At 40.7% G+C, this 22,074-nt stretch overlaps 1 protein-coding gene across 4 annotated transcripts in view; it reads left to right on the forward strand.

Annotated features, from left to right (window-relative positions):
* Positions 1-22,074, forward strand: part of C2H8orf34 (chromosome 2 C8orf34 homolog) — a 234,015-nt gene that overhangs the window by 170,617 nt on the left and 41,324 nt on the right. For all 4 annotated transcript variants that reach the window (XM_034763055.1, XM_034763056.1, XM_034763058.1 and 1 more), the window contains exons 9-10: positions 11,967-12,052; positions 16,543-16,616. In XM_034763055.1, coding sequence (XP_034618946.1) covers positions 11,967-12,052; positions 16,543-16,616 — 160 coding nt within the window. The remainder of the gene's footprint in view (positions 1-11,966; positions 12,053-16,542; positions 16,617-22,074) is intronic.

Consider the following 22,074-nt stretch of genomic DNA (forward strand, 5'->3'; position numbering starts at 1 on the left):
ATTATATAAGCTAATAGAATAAACAGAGTGGGTCAACACAATTTGCTGACATTTACACTGATGATTTCAGTGAAGTTGTTCTGGATTTACACCACAGTAACTGAGAGCAGGATTTTGGAGATGGTTTCACCAATGTAAATGAGATCAGACTGTTTTTAAAACAAAGAAAACAAAGCTTGGCATATTATAGGCAAGTCAGTATAAGGAATGAGTAGCCTGGAGCAAAGTGAGTGGTGCAGTAAGGTTGGTTGCTAGGGAGAGGTATAAGGAAATAATGTGTGTTCTGAACACTTTTGTTCAACCTAAAATTAGAAAGCTTGGGCTTTAAAGACCTTTGTTCCATGATCTCTGCCCCATGACCTCCCTTGAGTGATGCGTGTGTCTGCCTCAGGGAAATTCTAATTCAACACTGCAATGTCCAAGAGAGAGAGAGAGCGAGGAATGGCAAATGAAAATTTAGACTGTTTAAACCTACAGAAAGGAATCAGAGGAGAAAAAGAAACTCTAAATCACAGGTTTCTCATTCATAGCTAAACATTTTTGAATGTCTGTTGAAATATCATCATGGTATGTATTATGTCTTTAATGTTTTCCTTTTTTGTTGTTACGCTCATAAAACTTCAGCGCCTGTGCATCCACATAGAGCAGTAATGACACACCCAAACATGTGACACCATTTCTGACAAAATGTAGAAGAGCTTGGAATATTGCTGTATTGATTTTGGTTTAATTTAAGAAGATACTTTATAGGATCACAGTCTCTTTTTTCACTCTTTCTATGGTACCTAAGGTATTCCATCAATCTATCCATTCTTCTAATATATTGATATAGCACCCATTAGATATTATCAAAGAGCAGTCTAAATGATGTTGTATAAACAGCTGTCCTATTAGATACTGGACACATTTGAAAACAGCATGGCTATATCTGACACTTCAAAAGAATGGAATAATGCAGCGTAGCAGGGGCTAATATTCTGGAGCTGAGTACAGCAAAAAACAATGAATTCATCTGGACTTGGCAGACAATACTGATCTATTTTTCCTTCAAATGTGACAAGTTCTGAGGCAAAGTGACAGTAAGAGAAAGGTAGCTAGTTCCATCACACAGTCTGCTATCCCCAGCATTGACACTAGCAAATGGAAAACTACAAAGACTAAGGGGTAGATTCTGGGTTTGACACAAACCTTGCAGATGAGGTAGTGTAGCATTGCACTGTCCCAAGAGCAGTGCAGAGAAAGAAACACCTGTTATGCATGCCATCTCTTTCCACTCCTGCCTTGCTCAAAGTGGGAAGTAGTCTGCTACTGGCCTGTACCAGCAAGTACAAACCCCACACAAGACAGGAAGGAGTTACGGAGTTGCTAAGGGCCCAGGCAGCTCCACTCTGCCACACCTGCAAGGCATGCACAGGCTGGAGGAGAAGCTTAAAAGTGGAGCAGAGTAGCTCACTTGCAAGCAGACAATGGAGGTAAGCTGACAACACTCTGAGCTCCTGAGAATGAACTCTTGCTACGTGAGGTGTGGCTTTAGTGACCTGACCAACCCTACATAGAAGGGACCTGTGACTCTCTGAAGTTTAGTTACTTTATCTTTGTGTTTAATTCTTTCTTTACCCTGTGGGAACAGAGGGGACTGATAGAAAGTGATCCGGAGGGCAGCTACATAGCACCTGATCTGCCTACCAATGGACCCTGGATTGGAGCAAGGTGGAGAGGATGAAGTGATAGGGAGGGATAGCTCAGTGGTTTGAGCATTAGCCTGCTAAACCCAGGGTTGTAAATTCAATCCTTGAGGGGGCCATTTAGGGAACTGGGGTAAAAATCTGTCTGGGGAGTGGTCCTGTTTTGAGCAGGGGGTTGGACTAGATGACCTCCTATGAAGTGGTTTAAGCTCCCCTACCCACTCCTAAAGTAGGAGAACCATGGAGGTCTGTCCCTTGGTGGGGAACTTGCTTGGGGGAACACCTTAAAAATACAAGAGTCTGTACCATAAGACCCTGATTCAAGGGGGGAAGACCTGGATTGCTTGCTTAATCCCAAAGATCTCCATGTTATGGGACTCTTTATATATATGGATTTGAAAACATGACCTGACTAGAGGGCTAAGTCACTGAAAGGACAGACCACTGCAGGGTGCAGAGAGGGAGTAAGAAAGGGGAATACCCAGGAGGAAACCAACCTGCCACACCCCTGCCCAACCACTAGGCTGCACTATAAAATCTTGACTGGTGTGGAGAAAGTGAATAAGGAAGTTGTGGTTAGATTTGGGGGAAGGGGGTGCCCTCTGTGTGCTGCCCCAGTCCTGTGCAGACAACTGGCACGGCAGACCTTGAGCGAACCACCCAATGACCACAAGATCCATTAAGGGATGAAGGCATCCAGCCAGGTTTATTGTTGACAAAGCACAATACTAGTATCCCGCAGACTCTATCGGATATCACTAATACATGTATGCCCATAACAGTGAACCAGCTCAGTTAATGGCGGGACTTTCTGTTCCTCCCTAGGCCAAAGATACTCCCTCTGAGATACATCTTTATACCCCAATACAAACAAGTTAGTACTGCCCCTCTGACATAGTTACTGTAGTTACTGTCCCCTGACATGGCTAGTTATTACTCATCACCTTGTACATGTTGGTTTGATTTAAACATCTCTATTCCATACTGTCATCCTGACCTTATCTTTTTGGAGGGGTCAGTGTGTTCCCTGTTATCCTTGAAGAATGTTTTTGTACCATCCTTGATATTGGGATGTTCTGGTATCACTTGATATTGGGATGTGTTTGCATGAGTACTCTGTAACTAGCACTTCTTAGGAACATGTATTTCTGCAATATTAGCCCTGTTCTTGCCAGATTCGGTGAGCAAGTACTGCCTCATACCAGGCCTCTAATACAAAGGCTTATGTCTCAGGCTGTCTTCCTATTACAGAGGTGTTATTTAGTCCTTCACATAACACAAGAACTAGGGATCACCCAATGGAATTAATAGGCTGCAGGTTTAAAACAAACAAAAGGAAGTACTTCTTCACACAATGCACAGTCAACCCGTGGAACTCTCCACCAGGGGATGTTGTGAAAGCCAAAACTACAAAAGGGTTAAAAAAAGAACTAGATAAGTTCCTGGAAGATGTTAGCAAGGATGGGCAGGGATGCAACACCATTCTGAGTGTCCCTAGCCTCTGTTTCTGAGATGTTGGGAGTGGATAACAAAGGATGGATCACTTGATGATTGTCTGTTTTGTTCATTCCCTGGCATTGGCTGCTGTCGAAAGACAGGACACTGGGCTAGCTGAACCATTGGTCTGACCCAATATGGCTGTTTTTATGTTCTTATGTGGAGTAGTGGGCTGCCCCAGGTTCTTCCATGGGCCACAGGTAAAGTGGCATAAACCTCGAGAGGGAACAGGGCTTATTTGAAAGCCCGAAGAAATGGCTGAATTGAAAGAGCACAGAGTCAGGGCTGTAGACTCTAGTGAGGGAAAATACTGTTTTATTTATTGGGGTACGTTTATACTTACCTCCGGGTCCAGCGGTAAGCAATTGATCTTCTGGGATCGATCCCAGAAGTGCTCGCCGTCGACGCCGGTACTCCTGCTCCGCGAGAGGAGTACACGGAGTTGACGGGGGAGCCTGCCTGCCACGTGTGGACCCAAGGTAAGTTCGAACTAAGATACTTCGACTTCAGCTACGTTATTGACGTAGCTGAAGTTGCATATCTTAGTTCGAAGTGGGGGGTTAGTGTGGACCAGCCCTTAGACTCTAATACCCCGTAAAGGGTTCGTTTTGACCGTGTGACCCAGCTGGAGAGCCATGGCCTCTGACAACCAAGGTGGTTAGGTCGACAACCTACAGCGTGCCAGGAATGGGCAAAAGATTACAGTATCTCACCCAGCTGCAAGGAGGTGCTCAAGAAGTGAGTGTTTCCTTTACAAGCTGTCTCGAAGTACCATATTTTTGGGTACACTCAAGTATCAAGCACTAAACATCAAAATTTACCTAAACTGTCCTCAGAAGTTCTGAGCACACACAAAAAAGGAGGCTACTGTTTATAATCAAGACTGAGATTTTCAAAGTAGCATATCAGAAGGTGTGTGTAAATCCTTAAACTACTTTGAAAAATCTCATTCTTGGACTTTAATCCTGGTATGCTGAAGCCCTACATGTATTTATTAAAATGATAATTGATTAGTTATCATGTGCTGCTGACAGCGTGGTCATTGCTGTACCCACACTTAGAAAAGATATGATTCAAGAAGTTTGTAATGTAATTAAAGCAGACTGCAATTTGGAAACAAATGATACACTGGCTGCCTGTTCAAACTTAAAACAAAATAGGTCTCATGGAGTGATCATTGAACGGATCTGCAGAAGAACTTTAGATGTAAAGGAAGGATTTGAAAGAAGGGAAGATTGTACTGTAATGAACAATCCTGCTCTTGTAGAGGCAAGGGTTAGATTACAGAATAGGTCTTTTTGAAAAATCTAACTTTTATTACTGAATTCTGTAGTGTCTTTTATTCAAAGATCTCATAGGGATTTAAAATTGTCGTAATAAATATGGGCTTGCACAATAACTTACCATATTCTAAATGAACATTAAATTAGTTTATGTACAGTACAAAGATAGTCTTTTCAGTTTTCTAGACAGTAATCAGTTGCCTTTCACCCACAATGACAAAGTTCCTCTGTCAGAGCCATAGAAAACATTCATAACAAAGATTCGAGGGATTTGAGACATGAAATTTACACTAAAATATAGGTATTTGAAAACACAAATTATAAAAAGGACTGTATTCAGAATCTGTAATTTTAAACACTTCCCTGATAGGAAAAAGTGTGATAGACCAGTAATATAATAATAATAATGCTTAACCATTATTAGAGCTTGAGATCTTGGCGTCATTGTGGATAGTTCTCTGAAAACATCCACTCAATGTGCAGTGGCCATCAAAAAAGTGAACAGAATGTTGGGAATCATTAAGAAAGGGATAGATAATAAGACAGAAAATATCATTGCCTCTATATAAATCCATGGTGCGCTAGGGTGACCAGACAGCAAGTGTGAAAAATCGGGACAGGTGGGTGGGGGGGTTAATAGGAGCCTATATAAGAAAAAGACCCAAAAATCGGGACTGTCCTTATAAAACGGGACATCTGGTCACCCTATGGATCACTTGATGATTACCTGTTCTGTTCATTCCCTCTGGGGCACCTGGTATTGGTCACTGTTGGAAGACAGGATACTGGGCTAGATACTTTGGTCTGACCTAATATGGATGTTCTTATGTTCATTATAGAGTACTATAGTTCATACATGTTCTGTACTTTGAAAACATAATTAGTCCTCACAGCAACCTTGTGACATACATAAGCATTATTTTACAGCTGGGCAAGGTACTCATGGGAGCTGAACAACTGTGAAAATGAGGCCATGTACTTTGGTACCTAAACATGGATTTAGATACTTAGCTTTAGGCATGCATGACAGAACCAGAATTAATGCTCAAAAATTCCTGTATAGCAGTCTCATACTCGGTCAACTAGACTATGATGCTAGACTATGATGTCAAGGAAACATCTCAGAAGTGTAGACTCCAGAATCCCAGGTCAGGTTCTCTGTGAAGTCAGGCCTTAAAGCTAATATGAAAAAGGAGGAAACTAAATCCCTCTGCAAAATACAAACAGCCTTCTGAATTTGTCTGACAAAAAAGGAAGAAGTCAAAGTTCACCCCGTGTATAAAAGAATACCATTCCCAACACTATGTCAGAACTGGAAATTAAATTGTAAGAACAATTCTCAAACTGGTGACTCATGTGATGGCTGTCAGAATGGTGGTCCATGGGGAGCTGACTGGTCATATGGCGGTGGCTTTCCTCTTTCTTTCCAGCTGCTACATAACAGTAAAACACAGATTTCATAACGCATTAAATGTTTTCTTGTAACTTTTATATTGAGAGACTTGATGAAGCTCTCCCTGGGATGCCATTTGTGCATTGGCAAACAGGATGGTGGGGGGGTTCCAGGTGATCCATGAGCCAATCTCTCTAGTAAGATGTTTACACTGAAAAAGTTTCAGAGGACCCTTGGATTGGAAGATGTTAGAAACCCCCATTTTAGAGTAGCTCAGTGACAAGGGAAGTTTTGATTCTTGTTGGCAATTGGATGTTCCATTATCAAGAGATGTTTTCTCTTATCTCAGCCTCCTTCGGCTGGGCCAGCACACTATATTCAGCTAGAGAGGCATGGATCTCATCCAATAGAAAAGGGGAACCGTAAATCTAAATTGAAGAGTGAGTTATCGCAAGTGCATATTCATAATGCCCCCACTATCTAGGCCATTAACTAGTTGAAAAACAAAACATAATTTAATATCTGTGAAATCCCCCTAGTATATCCTGCCATCTTGCGAATGGCACTAAGATGAAATATTAATTCCCCATTAGTCTATCTTATTTTCCTTTTGGTTTGCAACAAGGGAACTAAAGTAGCAGTTTAATATCTGATGCTTCTTAGGGGACTGGCTCCTGTACTTGTAAGGAGATGAAATCAATAATTCTATGAGGTCTTTTCCATCTCTGACATCTATCATCGCAGGAGTTGCAATGTGACTTTTGGTAGTTGTGATATCAGAGAACAATGCATTTTGGGATGTTTCTGCCACACAGGAATTGCCAGTGAGATTTCATAGAAACAATGATTTTGTATTCTATTAACCAAAACTAATTTCTGTGCAAAATACTCCCAACAGTCTCATCTGTAGGAGTGTTTGCAATATAATTCAAGGAATAACTCAGTTTTTCTTTTAGCTTAGCAGTCCACATTTGAGCAGAGGCTGCATCTCAGGCAATTGCACCTGGTCAGTTTAATATCCAACTGCACTCTGTTTTGATAACATGAATGCTCCTATTGCAGTCTATATCTTAAAGAATTTGAACCTAAATTCAGAGTCTCCTATTCAGCAAAGCATTTAAGCATGCACTTAACTTTAAACATGCAAATAATTTAATTGATTTAAGTGCTTTGCTGAATCAGGGCTATAGTGTGGAGTTATGTGTCACCTCCATGGTTGTGGTGATTAATTTTTCACTTTGTAGGGTAATTTTATATGATAAGATTAAAAAAAAAGTCTTGCTTGAAGTAATCACGTACAATTTTAGTGTGTCAGTCAATACCGAGAGAATAATTAGCACTGTAGATAAGAGGGCACCTATATGCAAATATATTTTCAGCATTTCAGCAATATTATATACTGTGTAAGTGTCAGAAACATTTATAGAAAGTATCATCTTTTCAGAAGATAGGAAGTCAAAAGAAATATTTTCGTAATTGGATTTTAAAAGGAAACTCATTTCTCTCATTGTTTACATTAATCACTGCCATTTTTCAAATACTGAAAAATTTAGATTATTTATTTTATTTTTAGGAGTGTGAGAAGAAGTTTTTCAAAGTGGTGGATAAAAAGGTGCTCTAATTACAACCTTGGACTTAATGTTTTGAATTGGTCTTTCCTTCCTCTGATGTGGACATGGGGGATTTTGATAGAAGTGTTTCAATGAGGGAATGTAGCTAACATTTTAACTTATGGTTTTTTATCACCTTATTTTCTAAATTTGCAGCGGGGGGGCTGTATTGCACTGATTCACCTTCATGCCTGTTCGTACTCATGTATCTAGTGTAACTCTATCAGGCCTGATCTTGTAGTCCTTATTCAGGCAAACCTTAATCCTGGAATCCATGAAACTTTTGCTTGAGTAAGTACTGCAGGACTGGGCCCTTAGCTGTACATAATCTGAGAAGTAATAATTCTTGTATACTTATACAAATTGCTGTATACGCTGCAGTTCAGAATTTTTTACAACTTCTCAATAAATTCTTTGGGCCAAATCCTGCCCTGGTTTACACCATCTGCAGTTGCTCAGCTGCATCTGCATAGGGGCTCCATAGGAGTTAAGCTTAACACAGCAGTTTATAGCATAAACAATAGCAATAACACTGTAATTTCTGCACAGAAATCTCCAGGCTGGCCAGGGGATGTAGCCATAGAGAATAGGGACTCCCACTCCTTCTTGCCTCCAGGCTAACTTCCAGAACCCTTCCTCTGCTGGGTTCCAGGAGAGGCAGGGGAGATGGTAGCACCAGGTTGGTATCATCTGGTTCTGGATAGATAAAGATTAGAGTAAGATGCTTAAGGAATGCCTCCCCCGCCTCACCGCCACATGCTTTAGCAGAGACAAAAACTGGGCCCAAAGAAATGGTATTGCGTGGCTAGATACAGTAAAAGTATCTACATTTTTCTCTCTAGGAGACCCAAATGCAGATGATTTCATGAAACTATAGCAATCACCTCTACTGTAGGAGATCACTGTTCAGATAGTGTGGATATGGAAAAATATTGGATATTAGGAATCAAGTGTTGACCCACATTAAAGAAAACAACATGTAACACTAGAGGGCAGCCAGCTATTTCAGAAAGGTCTTGTTACCTGAATTAAATTTAAAGGGACACACTGTCAGATAACCAGAATTTTCAGAAGTATTTACTATTTTATATCCTCTTTGCACTGGTGTAAAAGACTATGCAAGATGAAGGGCAAAGGAGAATCAGGGCTTAAGATACCTATTCTAAAGAGTTTTTACCCTGAGTTCTGTGTGGAATCAGAATCAGTGGAACTGCATTCAAAATCAAGGATCTGTGCACGCCAATGCCTCTGCAGTATCAGATCCTAAAGAATTAACAGAATTCTCAGGAAATAGGAATTACTACAGCCCTAGAATTAGGGGCCCAGATCTTTGCTCTGATCAGCCTACCTGATTTAGGAGCCTAAGTCTCATTGAAAGTCATTGGAACGTAGGCTCCTAAGTACCTAAGTCACTTCTGAAAGTGAGATGTAGGGCCAGATTTTCAAAAGTGAGACATAAGGCTTGTGGGATTTTCAAAAGTGCTTAGGTGTCCAACTCCTATTGAAATCAATGGCAGGTAGACACCTAGGCTTTTGAAAAATAATAATAATAATAACACATTAGGCACCTATCTGCATCTTTAGGTGTCTAAATGCTATTAAACATCATCCTCTCAGATTCCTATCAGTTAGGCATTGTAATGCTGAGTGGAGAAATGTCTAAATAGCTTTAAAAATGTGGGTCATAGTGATTACCCTTATGTGATTCCAGCAGGGAAGGAGAGGGATGGACAGGCTGTTTTTCTGTTTTTAATTAAAAAAAAAGAAACCAACTAAGTGAAGTTGGGGACCCAGGACATCTTTCACTTCTGGTCCCTGGTGGGTGGAGATCCTCCTGATCAGAGTGCATGACTAAAGGGTGTGTGGATGGTGAGTGTCAGTTTTTGATGCAAAGAGAGCTGATGCTTTTGTTGACGGATCAATCTTTTCCCTGATTATTGTTGGGAAGGCATGCTTCTTCCTGGCTGAGCACCATCACAAAAGTGGTGCTCTTCAGCATCTTTGAACTTGTTCCTAGTTGACTGCCAGCCCTGGAAGAGCTGCCCTCTAAGTTAGGACGGGAGAGTCACTTGAGCATGCTTAGTACCTTCTCCTGTGTCAGTAACCAGAGTTTTATTACCATTTAGTACAGTCCTGCAGGATGGATTCATACATGGTTAGATTAAAGCATAGACAACCTAGGCACATGGCTAGCTGGAGTGGAGGGGGGATAGCGTGAGTGGCGTTGTGACCCTGTGCGCCAGATCACAATGCCACTCCCTCAAATTTGGTTTTGCTGCCATCCCCATCCCCTGTCATGATGGAGGGGAGGCAGGGCCAAATCTGAATAGGTAGCAGGGCACCAGCTCTGCTCCCCCATGCTGCTGCCATGGGGCTGGCTCCTGCAACAGTACCTAAACCAGAGGACTAGCCAGAACTTCACTCCCCATCATCCAGGGCGGTGAAGAGGAAGTGTCAGTGAGTGCCTGCATGGGGGAGCCAGCCGGGAAAGGGGCAGTGGGCACGAGGGAGTTAATAGGGCAGCATCCATGCAGCAGGAGCCAATTACTTACTGACCTGGATAGGAGAGGGTTAACTAAGCAACATCCAGTGATGGGTTAATTGTTCCAGTGAGTTAGAATGTTATAGTTCATAGACTCTGCTAAAGTCATTCAATTTAAATTTGTTTTTTAATATTCTCCATGTTCTAATAAACATCACTATTTAAAATGAACTATAGGTAATTGACATTTATATGAGATTAAGTGCTGCTAATCATTATCCAAGGATGAAAACAAGACTCAGGGTTCAGAGGAGCCTGAAGAGGGCCAGTGGGACTCATCTAAGCATTTGATTAGAAACATAAGCAAGAAGGGCATTTATTTCTAAAAAGTGCTGCTGAGACACTGATTGCAGTCTGTAGCTGTAAAGAAGAAAGCATAGGGAACTGAAAAAAGAAGGTGCTTTTACACACATTTTCTCTTCTGTAAAAGTATAACTGAAAATATGCAGTGGCGTTGTAACCATGTCTGTCCCAGGATATTAGAGAGACAAAGTGGGTGAGGAAATATCTTTTACTGGATCAATTTCTGTTGGTAGAGAGACAAACTTTCAATCTCTCACCCACCTTGTCTCTCTAATACATATAGAGAGATGCTTTAATTGGTTTAAATGGGTTATAAAAATAACAAATTCACATTAAGCACTAAGTAGCATATCAAGACATTTGAAGGCAAGATCCTCAGCTAGAGGATATCTCCATTGGACCCATAAATATTAGCACAAGTCTTACAAAATTATGTACGGTAAGTTTCAGTTGAATCTTTCCCCATGGTCGGTTTCTTTTATTACACATTTGGGTATGTGTGCTAGGTAGGGCTACTCTGTAGTGTTCCCTTTAGGGACATGCATTGCATTGCAGGCACTCCCTGCTTTAGCCTACAAGTTTTGGCTGCCTGCTTGAAGCCGGGTGGGCTGTGCCATCAATTTGGCATCAATCTCTAACCAGTCAAGTAACAAAATAATAAATTCTTAATTTGGCTTTCTGTGCCTTTAATAAAGAAACAAAAAACTCAAAGAAAAGCACTTAGTGGTGGTGCTTGAAGGCAAGACTCTGATCTTGCCCCTGGGTTCGCACCGAGGAGCTCCTCTTCTTTCCCACATTCACTCAGAACTGCCCCCCCGAGAAGGCTCCTTAACTCGCCGGCTAGCTCCCAATTGTCAGTGTCTCCTCCTGGCCCTTTGAGGCTTTGGAGGACTAAGTCTTGTTGGTAGGCAGTCTGAACAGGTTTTCCTTGCACAGAGGAGTCAGGGCACCGAGAGCACAAGCAGGGGGCAGAGAAGGCCTGATAGACCCCATCACAGGATTCCTATAATGTTATGGGTAATGAAAGTTTGCATGTTTGAATCATAAATATCTATTTTCTAGCTAACCTTGTCCTTTAATATTTGGAATGTTAGGTGGTTGGATATGGCCAGGAATAAACTACCTCAGTCTCATAGCCACAGGTCAATTCAGAAAGAACAATTCAGAAATCTATATTATATAGTGACAGGTTTCAGAGTAACAGCCGTGTTAGTCTGTATCCGCAAAAAGAAGAACAGGAGTACTTGTGGCACCTTAGAGACTAACAAATTTATTAGAGCATAAGCTTTCGTGGACTACAGCCCACTTCTTCGGATGCATATAGAATGGAACATATATTGAGGAGATATATATACACACATACAGAGAGCATAAACAGGTGGGAGTTGTCTTACCAACTCTGAGAGGCCAATTAATTAAGAGAAAAAAAAAAACTTTTGAAGTGATAATCAAGCTAGCCGAGTACAGACAGTTTGATAAGAAGTGTGAGAGTACTTACAAGGGGAATAGAGTCAATGTTTGTAATGGCTCAGCCATTCCCAGTCCACGAAAGCTTATGCTCTAATAAATTTGTTAGTCTCTAAGGTGCCACAAGTACTCCTGTTCTTCTTTTTATATTATATAGTGTTTACATACATGTTTTTCTTCATTTAGACTGCAAGGAGATAACTTGGCAGAAACAGCAGAGGATGTCTCACTAGTGTCTCAGACGACTGAGCAGGCGGCATCAGATTCCAATGGTAAGTTATGCAATATATGTGCCACTGCCCTTCACAGCAAAACATAATAGTGAAGAAATAGTGGGGTCAAATAATATATCGTAGTTAAAAAAAAAAAACCTAAATACATTTAGATTTAAACTCCACACCAAAGAGAGCTTGTCCAGCACTGATCACCCTTGACAATAAAAATAAGTTGTGCAATAACTCAAAAGAGCAGTAGTGCATCGAGGTCATGCTAATCAGCAGGCAACCTACATTTTCCTCCAAAGAGAAATCCTGCCTCCAACTGTCTCAGAAATCCTGCCTCCTCTAATTCCCACACCAACATATGGGCTTTGTGATGTGCCTGGGGCAAGTTTGGGCTGGGATGGGGAAAATGCCTGTGGAAATGGGCCTTCTTGTGAATGTTCTGCCAGCAGGCCTCTCACTTTCATACCAAAGGGGGGTCTAGCTCGATCTCAGCTACAGCAGTTATGTCATGGGGAAGGAGGTAGCCTCTCAGATTGCAACAGTTTTAGGTACAAAATGTCTAGATGTAAACAACTTTGATGTGGATCTTTTTGGATTTTATCAGTGACCCACCAGTTAAGCCATTTTTGAGCCTGGAAATAAAAACAAAAACTGAACTACTGTGGACTGTAACAAATCTACTTTAATTTATTTCACTGAATGTCTGCCCTCCTGGAGACAATAACCTAAACCTAAATCTTCTGCTGGTATTTGGATAGTCTTAAATTATTGCTCCATTCCTCACCCTTATTTTGCAAACAGTGAGTGTCAGTGTTTGTAACTGAGTATGTGTCACTAAACAGAAAATGAAGCTTTTGTTTGAAGGTTAGCCCTCCTCCTCCCCTCCCAAACACCCTTGTCTCAACAATAATGCACTCTGCCATGCTGTCGCAGAAGGATATCTCCATTGGACCCCTAAGTATTACAATATTATCTACAGTAGATTTCAGTTGAGTCTTTCCCCAAAGTAGATTTCTTTTATTGAACATTTTGGAAGGTGTGCCAGGTGGGGCTACTCTGTAGAGCCCCTTCAGGGCCATGCATAGTGCTAGCAGCAGAAGGTGGGCAACATGGACTTTCATAACTCAGTCAATGGTTATGGGTCTATTATAGGAGAGGGTGGATGAGGTTCTGTGGCTTGCAACATGCAGGAGGTCAGACTAGATGATCATATTGATCCCTTCTGGCCTTAAAGTCTATGACTATGACAAAACACTCCTGCTATGTGATGGAGACTCCTGCATCTGATGGGCATTTGGAGGAATTTAGGACATCCCCAAATCCTGTGCTTCCTCCCCAAAGATACTTAAAAGAGAGGAGGGAGCAGGTTTCCTCAGTAGTAGGCAGGCAAGTGGGGCAGGGACCCCAACCTTACCCCACACACATCTGCCTCTTATGGCTGAGGAGCTGCACACTAACAACCCGCTACCCAGATAGACAAAAAAATATAGCCTCCAGGGAAGAGGAGAGATGGCAGCAGTGATGTACTGCCAAAATTTTAACAAGGGGCTCTCTCAGAAATGTTCTGCCTCATGTGGCATTCCCTGGGCAAAATATTCCCTTCTGAATTTTTTTTTTCTTAGTGTTGACGAGCAATATATTTTGATTGAAAAATGACCCTTTCATAAGTAGGCACAATCCAGAAATAGGCATGAAACTCATAGCTGCCTAGCCAATCAATCTTTACTATATTTAGAGTACAGCCTGATTTCTGTATATCTTATATTTCCTTGCAGTCGGTATTGCATATGTGGTGATAATCATCTCCAAACAGTAGAAAAATCCTTTAAATACTGTTGGAAAACTCCTGTAATACCAAGCACAGCTATTCTATTACATTTCCAGTTTTTAGTTACGTCCTATGAGAATGCATCATAAGATAAACCTTTCTGATAGTGTTCTTTTAATCAGACTTGTCCTATGTAATTTGAGTTTATTCTGTTCTTAGTTATCACTACTAATCATGCTGTACTCCCTGCTGAGAGAAGATTTATATACTGAGAAATGCTGATAACCGTTGGTTCAGAATACACAAGCACAGTGCTAATGCTTAGCAAAATTAAAGTGCATGCCTCTGTTTTTGGATAGTGATCTGCTACTTAGTTAGTGGGCATGATGTTAAATTATTAGATCTGGAATACGTCTCTTGTGCATTTTAGAATGTATTGGGTTCAGAATTACTTAGCTAAATATCTGGTCTAGCAACCCATATTCATGAGTAATCCTGGATCATGCAATTCAGCCAACTGAAGTCAATGTGATGATTCGTGACAGGATTGCTTGTGAGTAAAAGCTGCAGCATCAGGCACTAAACTAGGTTCACAGAATTCAGAGCCTAATTTTGATTTCTACTATGTGGGTTTTACATTAGTGTAACCCTGTTGAATTAATTGAATTCATATCTGATCTAATCTAATGTTAATGATAGAGTAGAATCAGACCCTCAGTATTAAGATTTTAGAATACAAGACTTTTGTAATTTGTTATAAATCAACTCTTTTCTTTACATGGTACCATATATCTTCACTAAAAATGATAAGCAGAGGAATTTAATAGCTCAGTACCAAATACTGCTCACAGCAAACAGCCTGAGTCTCCCTAGGTTATGTTACAGGAATTTCCATGGAGGTTAGGGATGGGGAGAAGAAGATCCCCCCCCACAGGTCTGTCCTGTCTCTTACCATGGATTCACTACCCCAGCCTCTGCTCTTTCCTTGGAATGTATCCAGCTGGGGTCCACGGTGGTAAAGACACTCTGCAAAGCATCCCTCATCTGCTCTGCAGCAGGACCACATGAGTCCCATTGCTTTCACAACACTATCTGCTGTTGGCGGAGCAATATTCCATTCCCCCTCCCCAGCCTGCGATTTTTCAACTTAAATACTGAGGAATACTTGCTGCAGCAATTTACAGCATTCACTTAACAACTAACTGCTCCTGGCCCCTTCATGTAAAGAAGTGCACCTTACTCTTTAAGAAGCCCCCATGAAACCAGGGAGAACAGGCCCTAAATGTGAAAAGTGTAATGAAAAATATTATATTGAATTGAAACATATCTTTGCAGTCAGTGCATGCTTTCACGGGGAATCAAATACAAAAGTTGTACTACAGAACAAATTGCTAATGTGAAAGAAATAAAGAGCATGAATTGTTATGGGCAGCATCTAGTGCTAAAACATTGCTGCAGTTGATACAAGTATAATGTAAAATGAGATTCTTCATGATATGGCACTTAGCTGCATAAATGTCCAAGGTACAGGAGGGAATTTGGTAATTTTAACTGAAAGACTCTGAAAAGAACAAAAATAATACATACTGTGTATAGCAACATTTATATGTGGTATTTATAGGTTTATTGTGTTAGGGGTACAGATTATGTTGTGTGATATAGTGTAATTAGTGAGTTTAATAAACTTTAGCTGTCTATTATACAAAGAATTCTTTGTTGTGAAAATTACAATTCCCTGTTCATATAGATTATTGGTTTCTATTTTCTTCTCTATGTAATTAACCAACAAATGATTTCTAACTAGGAGTGTTTAAAAAGGCTATAATGAATGTTCCATAAACTCTTTTCCTGTAAGCAGTAGATATTAAAAATTTCCAGGTTGACATTCTGATGTATTGGAAAAAGTATTTAAATGAGGGATGTTAATTATTAGCATAAGTAGGATAGCTGTGCTTAGTTTTAAACATGTGCATACTATTTCATCTGAGACTGTTAGGGCCAAATTCAGGGCTGAAATTAATGAAGAAGAGAGGAGTATGTGGAATATAAGTCCATGCAGAATTCAGCCTATAATTTAATTTCTAACGACACTTGTGTCTTAATGGAAAAGAATTCTTATACTTTGAGGTTGCTGAATGTTGCCCTCTAAGACTGCTAGCACTTCTGTTTTCCCAGGATGTTTTGTTTTAACAGCATTCCAGTGGGAGTCTAAATTGGTTTAATTAAATTAAAGCTGCTTAACTGTGCTACTGTACACACTAAAAGACAAGCAGGATTTTGTTTTAATAGTTAAACTAATAATAAAAATAATAAGCTACAGACATCTTGGCAGCTGTACTTAGTTATTTGTCACCCTAATCCATTTAGAAATACTCTCCCACATTCTACCAAGCCATTATTCATGCACAGTAACAGAGCTCAAACCTAAACATGCATTAAAAATCTATACACCTCTACCCCGATATAAGACGACCTGATATAACACAAATTTGGATATAACGCGGTAAAGCAGCACTCCAGGGGGGCGGGGCTGTGCGCTCTGGCGGATCAAAGCAAGTTCGATATAACATGGTTTCACCTATAATGCGGTAAGATTTTTTGGCTCCCAAGGACAGTGTTATATCGGGGTAGAGGTGTATAACTTCTGTAGTCACATTTACCATCCTGGCAGTTAATTTACAGGTTTTATTTTCTGATTTTCTATGAGATTAATTATGCTCTAATTAATTAGATGAATGTGCATTACTACTTTTCTACCTTTTTGGAACAGCTTCAGTGCCTGGGGTGGAAACACTGATGGAGGATGCTGATGAATTTGAGAGTGCATCTCAAATAACAGGACCTGTAAGTATCTTCATTTACAGATGTGCCAATCTGCCAAAACAAGCTGTTGAAATAAGACTTTCAATAAAGCTGAAGGGTATACATGAAAAATAATACCCGAATGACGAATTCTGTGGTAATGTTGATTCCTTCAGTGGGGCAGGGGAGGTATTACCTTGAAACTATTTTTGTTTCCTGCACACTTGGAACCATACACGTCTCAATGGCAACATAGTTCCTGTTGAGAGCAGTGGAAGTTCCACACATGGATCCAAAGCATTGTATGCAACTCTGCTATTAAAGAAGGTCAAATAACTATTTCACTAGTTTGGTAGTTTTTGCTTTATGCTCTATTGATGACAATAAATTAATCTAATTCTAAATTTAGTTATGAAATTTGCATTTAACATCTCTCGGACAATTTAGGCTATTTGATATTGGGTGCTAGGAAACCAATAGAAAAGTGAAAGAGGTACTTGTTTAAAGTATCTGATTAATTTTTTTTTAAATGATTAAATGTTAACTCTGATAAAATTTGAAACAAAGTTCTTATTTTGAAATGCAGTAGAATGTTATAAAGGTTGTAGAAAATATAGTTAGAGCAAAAACTATTTGAAGTCCAAAGTGGCCATGTGTAAAGACTGAGAGTAGAGTATATGCCCAAGTAAATTACTATTTCTCAAGCAAACAAAACAGAAACTAAACTAAAAAGTAAACAACTGCCTCCTACTAGTGAAGTTTAGAAATTTACTTCATGATATACTAGCATGAAGCTTAATTTAGTAGTAAGTGCTGCTCAGATACAGGAATTCTATTTTGTTATCTCCCTTAAATGCAGATAAGGTTTAATGAATCCCTTTCTCCAAATGAAACGTAAGCCAATCCAGTTGTTGTTTGAGCTAAGGAAAGAAGGGCCCTATTGCTAAGAATTAACATATCTGTAGTCTATGATCATACAACCCCTTAAATACTAATAACACTAAATAATATTTAGCTTTTACAGTGCCTTACATCCAATGATGTCAGAGCAATTCACAGACTTGAACTGATTTTAAGCCTGACACCACCTCTGTAAGATAGATAGGAACAGAGATGTATTGCCAAAGGAATAGGAGAATTTTGTGGGTTGGCTTGAGGCTCCTGTTAATGTCCCCGGTTATGCTCTTCTTCACATAGAGCTAACAGCAAGCACTGTAATACATTCACTTTCTTTTTTTTCGTATTGAATCGAAAACCATGACTATCACTTTTAATTTTTCCACCTTGGCAAAAATTATAGCAGGCGCTGAGGAGGAGAGGCGTCCATGGTCAGCATTTTTTTAAATTTAATTTAATGAAGGAGGGAAGAGGCTGGTGCCCCCTGCTGGTCGCTCCAGGAATTAGCTCTTGACTGCTGCGGAGCACCCTAGACACGTGGTAGCTCGCCCGTTATCTCCGTTCTGCTGTCCTGGGACCCGCGTTGCTCCCTGCTCAGCAGTGTCCTCTTCAGGACAATCTTCATCCGCTTCAGGACACTGCCCTCCGGCAGTGCCCACTACTCTGGTCTCACCCCATTCCGGGGGGGCATTGTTAACAACAGTCTTTCTGTTTGCCCCTGCCTCGGTGGCCAGCCACAACCCTAGAGTCTAGGCCCTAGTCTTAGGGGTGGGTCGCGGTCTGTCTCGGCCCCTCTCCTCGGTGGCCAGGGGCAATGTCAGGGTGGAAGGGGGGGGACCCAGGCCCACCTGCTACTCTGGGTCCCGACCCAGGGATCCTCTAGTGGCGGCTTACCTCTGTCGTCCTCCTCTCTGCTCTTGCCCGCTTAGCTTCCGTGGGCCACTTCTCCTTTGGCCCTATGCACCTTCTCGACCCCTTCTAGCAAGGGCCGCAGCCTGGCAGGTATCCAGGCTGGAGCCCCGCTCCTCTTCCCCAATCCTGCCTAGCACTGCTCTCTCCAAGGTCCTGTTCCTTAGCTCAGGAGCTAGTCCTTCTTCCTCACTAGTCAGGGATTGACTGACTTCGCCTCTACTAGGCAGCCTTTATATAGGACCCAGCCTGGCCCTGATTGGCTGCCTCTTTCCCTGCCTTGATTGGCTCTTCCCAGGCCTTGGCTGATTGGCTGCTGGTCTGCGCAGCCTCTGGGGCCTGGTTCAGCCCTTCTTCTCAGGGGGTGGGGCACCACTCCACCACACTTCCCCAAAGACTTCCTTTTGGTAAGTTACTCACTGTGACAGTTCTTTATTGGAACAATATGGTGATAATGCTTACCAGGTGTGTTGAGGACAAATATGTACATTAAATAATGTAAGGCACTTAGATACTTATAGGATCCCCTTTACCATAGTATAGGGTTGCCAGCTTGGTAGTATTTAAAAACCAGACACTCCAGCAGGAGTGCCGGAACCTCCCCTGCCCTGCCTCTTTTCCCCAAGGCACCACCCCTCTCCTGCCCAAAGCCCTGTCCCTCCCCCACCCCTTCCCTGAGGCCCTGCCTTTTCCTCTGAGGCCCCACCCTGTCCACTCCTCTTCTCCCCTCTCCCCATCTCTCACTACTTTTCCTCTCCTATCCCTCACCCCCCTACCCGGGTCAGGAGGATCTTGCCTGCGGAGCCAGGGCTGGAAGCTGCAGCCACCTGACACAGGTAGGAGGTGACCCAGGCTGAGTAGAGGCTGGCGTGTGATGACCCAGCGCCTTGCCACCTCCACCACCCTCAGTAACCGGACTTTGAGTGTCCGGTCAGTAGATCTGACTGGACACTGTGAGGTCCCCTCTTCAACCGGACTTTCTGGTCGAAAAACCGGCATCTGCCCACCCTACCATGTACCTAAGATAGATTAATAAGTGAGGATAAAAAATATACAGTAACTTCAAAATCATCTATTCAGAATATACACACTGATTTATTTCCACATAAATAGCCCCAAAACACTTATACATATAATGTAAAAGCTGAGGAGGGCAGAGAACAATAACTATGTTAATCAAAGACTTCCCAGAAATTGAACCATTTTTTCCATTATAGTCACACAGTTGGATATCCACACACACAAGAGTGGCTAAATCTGCTAATCCAGTTCCACTCTTGCCGAATTTAATGCTAAGAATGTCTTCAAATGCAGTAATATGACTCTTTTGGCATTTAAACTGGTCTTTAGCAGAAATTTCTCTGTAGCCTTATTTGTATTTGACAAGTTTGTTTTAATTCCTCCTCCCCTAATAAGAATGACCTGTTGTGGGACAAATCAACCAACATTAGAAAAGAAGGGTCTTTAGGCAAAGAGTGGGAACTGAGAGGAGAGCTAAAGGAGTTCTTTTCAATATCCACAACTTGGAACCCACACTTCAGCCTTTTGCTTTGGACTTGCCTAAAGCAATGCCCAAATACTTTGAAAATCTTGGGGTAGGTCTCAGCTGGTATAAATTGTCATAGCTCCATTGAATACAATTTACACCATCTGAAAAACTACCTCATTATGTTTTTGTTGGACCCTTAAAGAGATAGGATAAATTATACATTTACATTTCTGTTTTACAATAAAGAACATGACTAACTTTCTAACAAGCTAGTAATAAACTATTATTATTAATGTTTTAGGTTTTCATCCCTACTGAATTTTCTAAGAGTCAAACATGAAGTACTCTGTTTAGTCTGTCAAGACTGCTGTATGTCAAAACTGGAAAGGGCATATTGTAAAGTGAGATATCTAAAGATTACTGGTCTCTCTCCTTCTCTTTGCTGTAGAATTTTACCTAATATCCAATCACCAGAAAACAAACAAGAAAGTTACTAAGTTATCCCAATCTCTGAATTTCCCAGTGCATCCCATATTTTGTCTATCTGTTGGGGCTCAGTCTTGCTAACATTCACTTCTGGTGATAGGACCTGAGTATAGTCAATATAAGACTAGTGTGACTTCAGTAGGGCTGCTCACAGTAGTAAGTACTATTCCCAATAATAACTGTTTGTGGGACTATAAACTTTTGGGGGACAGATGGACTTTATTTTATCTACTGTACAACATTAAACACACTGGTGCTAAGCAAATAATAAATACTAGTGACAAGTAAATTGATGTATTTTAAGCAATAACGTGATCTTCTCACAATTCCAGTTTTCTGCTGTTGTATCTAAACTAAAATTGAATTTATTTAAAATATGCCTAGTGATCTTTCCCAGTTTATGACCTCAGCTGGAAATTCTCATTCCTGACCTCTTTCTAACACAGCTTGTATATACATTTCATATAAGAAAGATACCAAGGTGAAATGCTTGGCTTTTGCTTATGTAATTTTGCAGTGAGACAGGTTTTTTTTTTTTTTTTTTTACTCAAGATAACAAAATTCTGCAAAAATACTTCACCTGGCAAACTTTAATTCTAGCTCACTGACTTTTTTTTAATCTAGAAATTAAAAAATAAAATCTCAGATGACATGTACTGATATAAAATGGGGCACATGAACTGGACAGTTAACACCATATAATATGGTAATTACTTTTTGTTTCAGAACCTGGAACAAGCAGGGCTTGTGATTATTTTTGTTTTTGTTGCAACTCTTTGTACTCACTCAACTCTATCTTGCATGCTGACATAAAAACATTTTTTCTTTTCAAAAAAATGCTTGTGAATTAACCCAATTCAAGTGTAACAAATGAAAAGAAAGTCATCCAACTGCAAAAGGCAGTTTTTTGCCATGTATTTCTTACTGTGAAAACAAATACCCAATAAATTGTTTTATAGAGGTTTATTGCTTTAAATATTTTTTTCTCCCATTTGCTCTTTTAGTTTATTGAAAACACACACACACACACACACACACACACACACACAGTAGATTTTGTTATGGTATGTATAAAAAATCCTTAATGGTAATTACGTTTGTGGAACTATTTGAGGCTTGATTGTACTAGGAAAAAATAAAAGTTTAACACTTCAATGTGCATTAAATATGACTACCATATATACTCTATCATAAGCCGGTTCATTTATAAGCCAACCCCCCCCCCAGATGGATAAGTAAAAATGGAAAATTTTTATAACCCGTTCATAAGCCGACCCTATAATTCAGGGGGTCAGCAAACTTTGGCTCCTGGGCCATTAGGATAAGCCACTGGTGGTCCGAGATAGTTTGTTTACCTTCTGCAGCCACGGAGGTAAATCTAAGTAAACAAAGTGTCCTGGCACACCAGCTGCTTACCCTGACAGGCCGGGCAGCAACTGGTGGCTGTGCTGCCTCGGGGCTGTGTCCCACCTCTCCCTCTCTATACCCATTCATAAGCTGACCCCCGTCTCCGGTGCTTCCCTTTTTTACTAAAAAAATTCGGCTTATGAACAAGTATATATGGTATTTCCAATGCTATATAACTTAATTTGATTGCAAATACTTTGCTATTCTTTTCCACTATTTTCTCATGAGGCTCAGTTCCCAAAAACACTTAAACATGAACCTAATTTTAGGCATGTTAATAGTCCCAACTACTCATGTGCTCAATGTTCAGTA

Source organism: Trachemys scripta, chromosome 2, assembly GCF_013100865.1.
Source record: "Trachemys scripta elegans isolate TJP31775 chromosome 2, CAS_Tse_1.0, whole genome shotgun sequence".
Taxonomy (NCBI): domain Eukaryota; kingdom Metazoa; phylum Chordata; order Testudines; family Emydidae; genus Trachemys; species Trachemys scripta.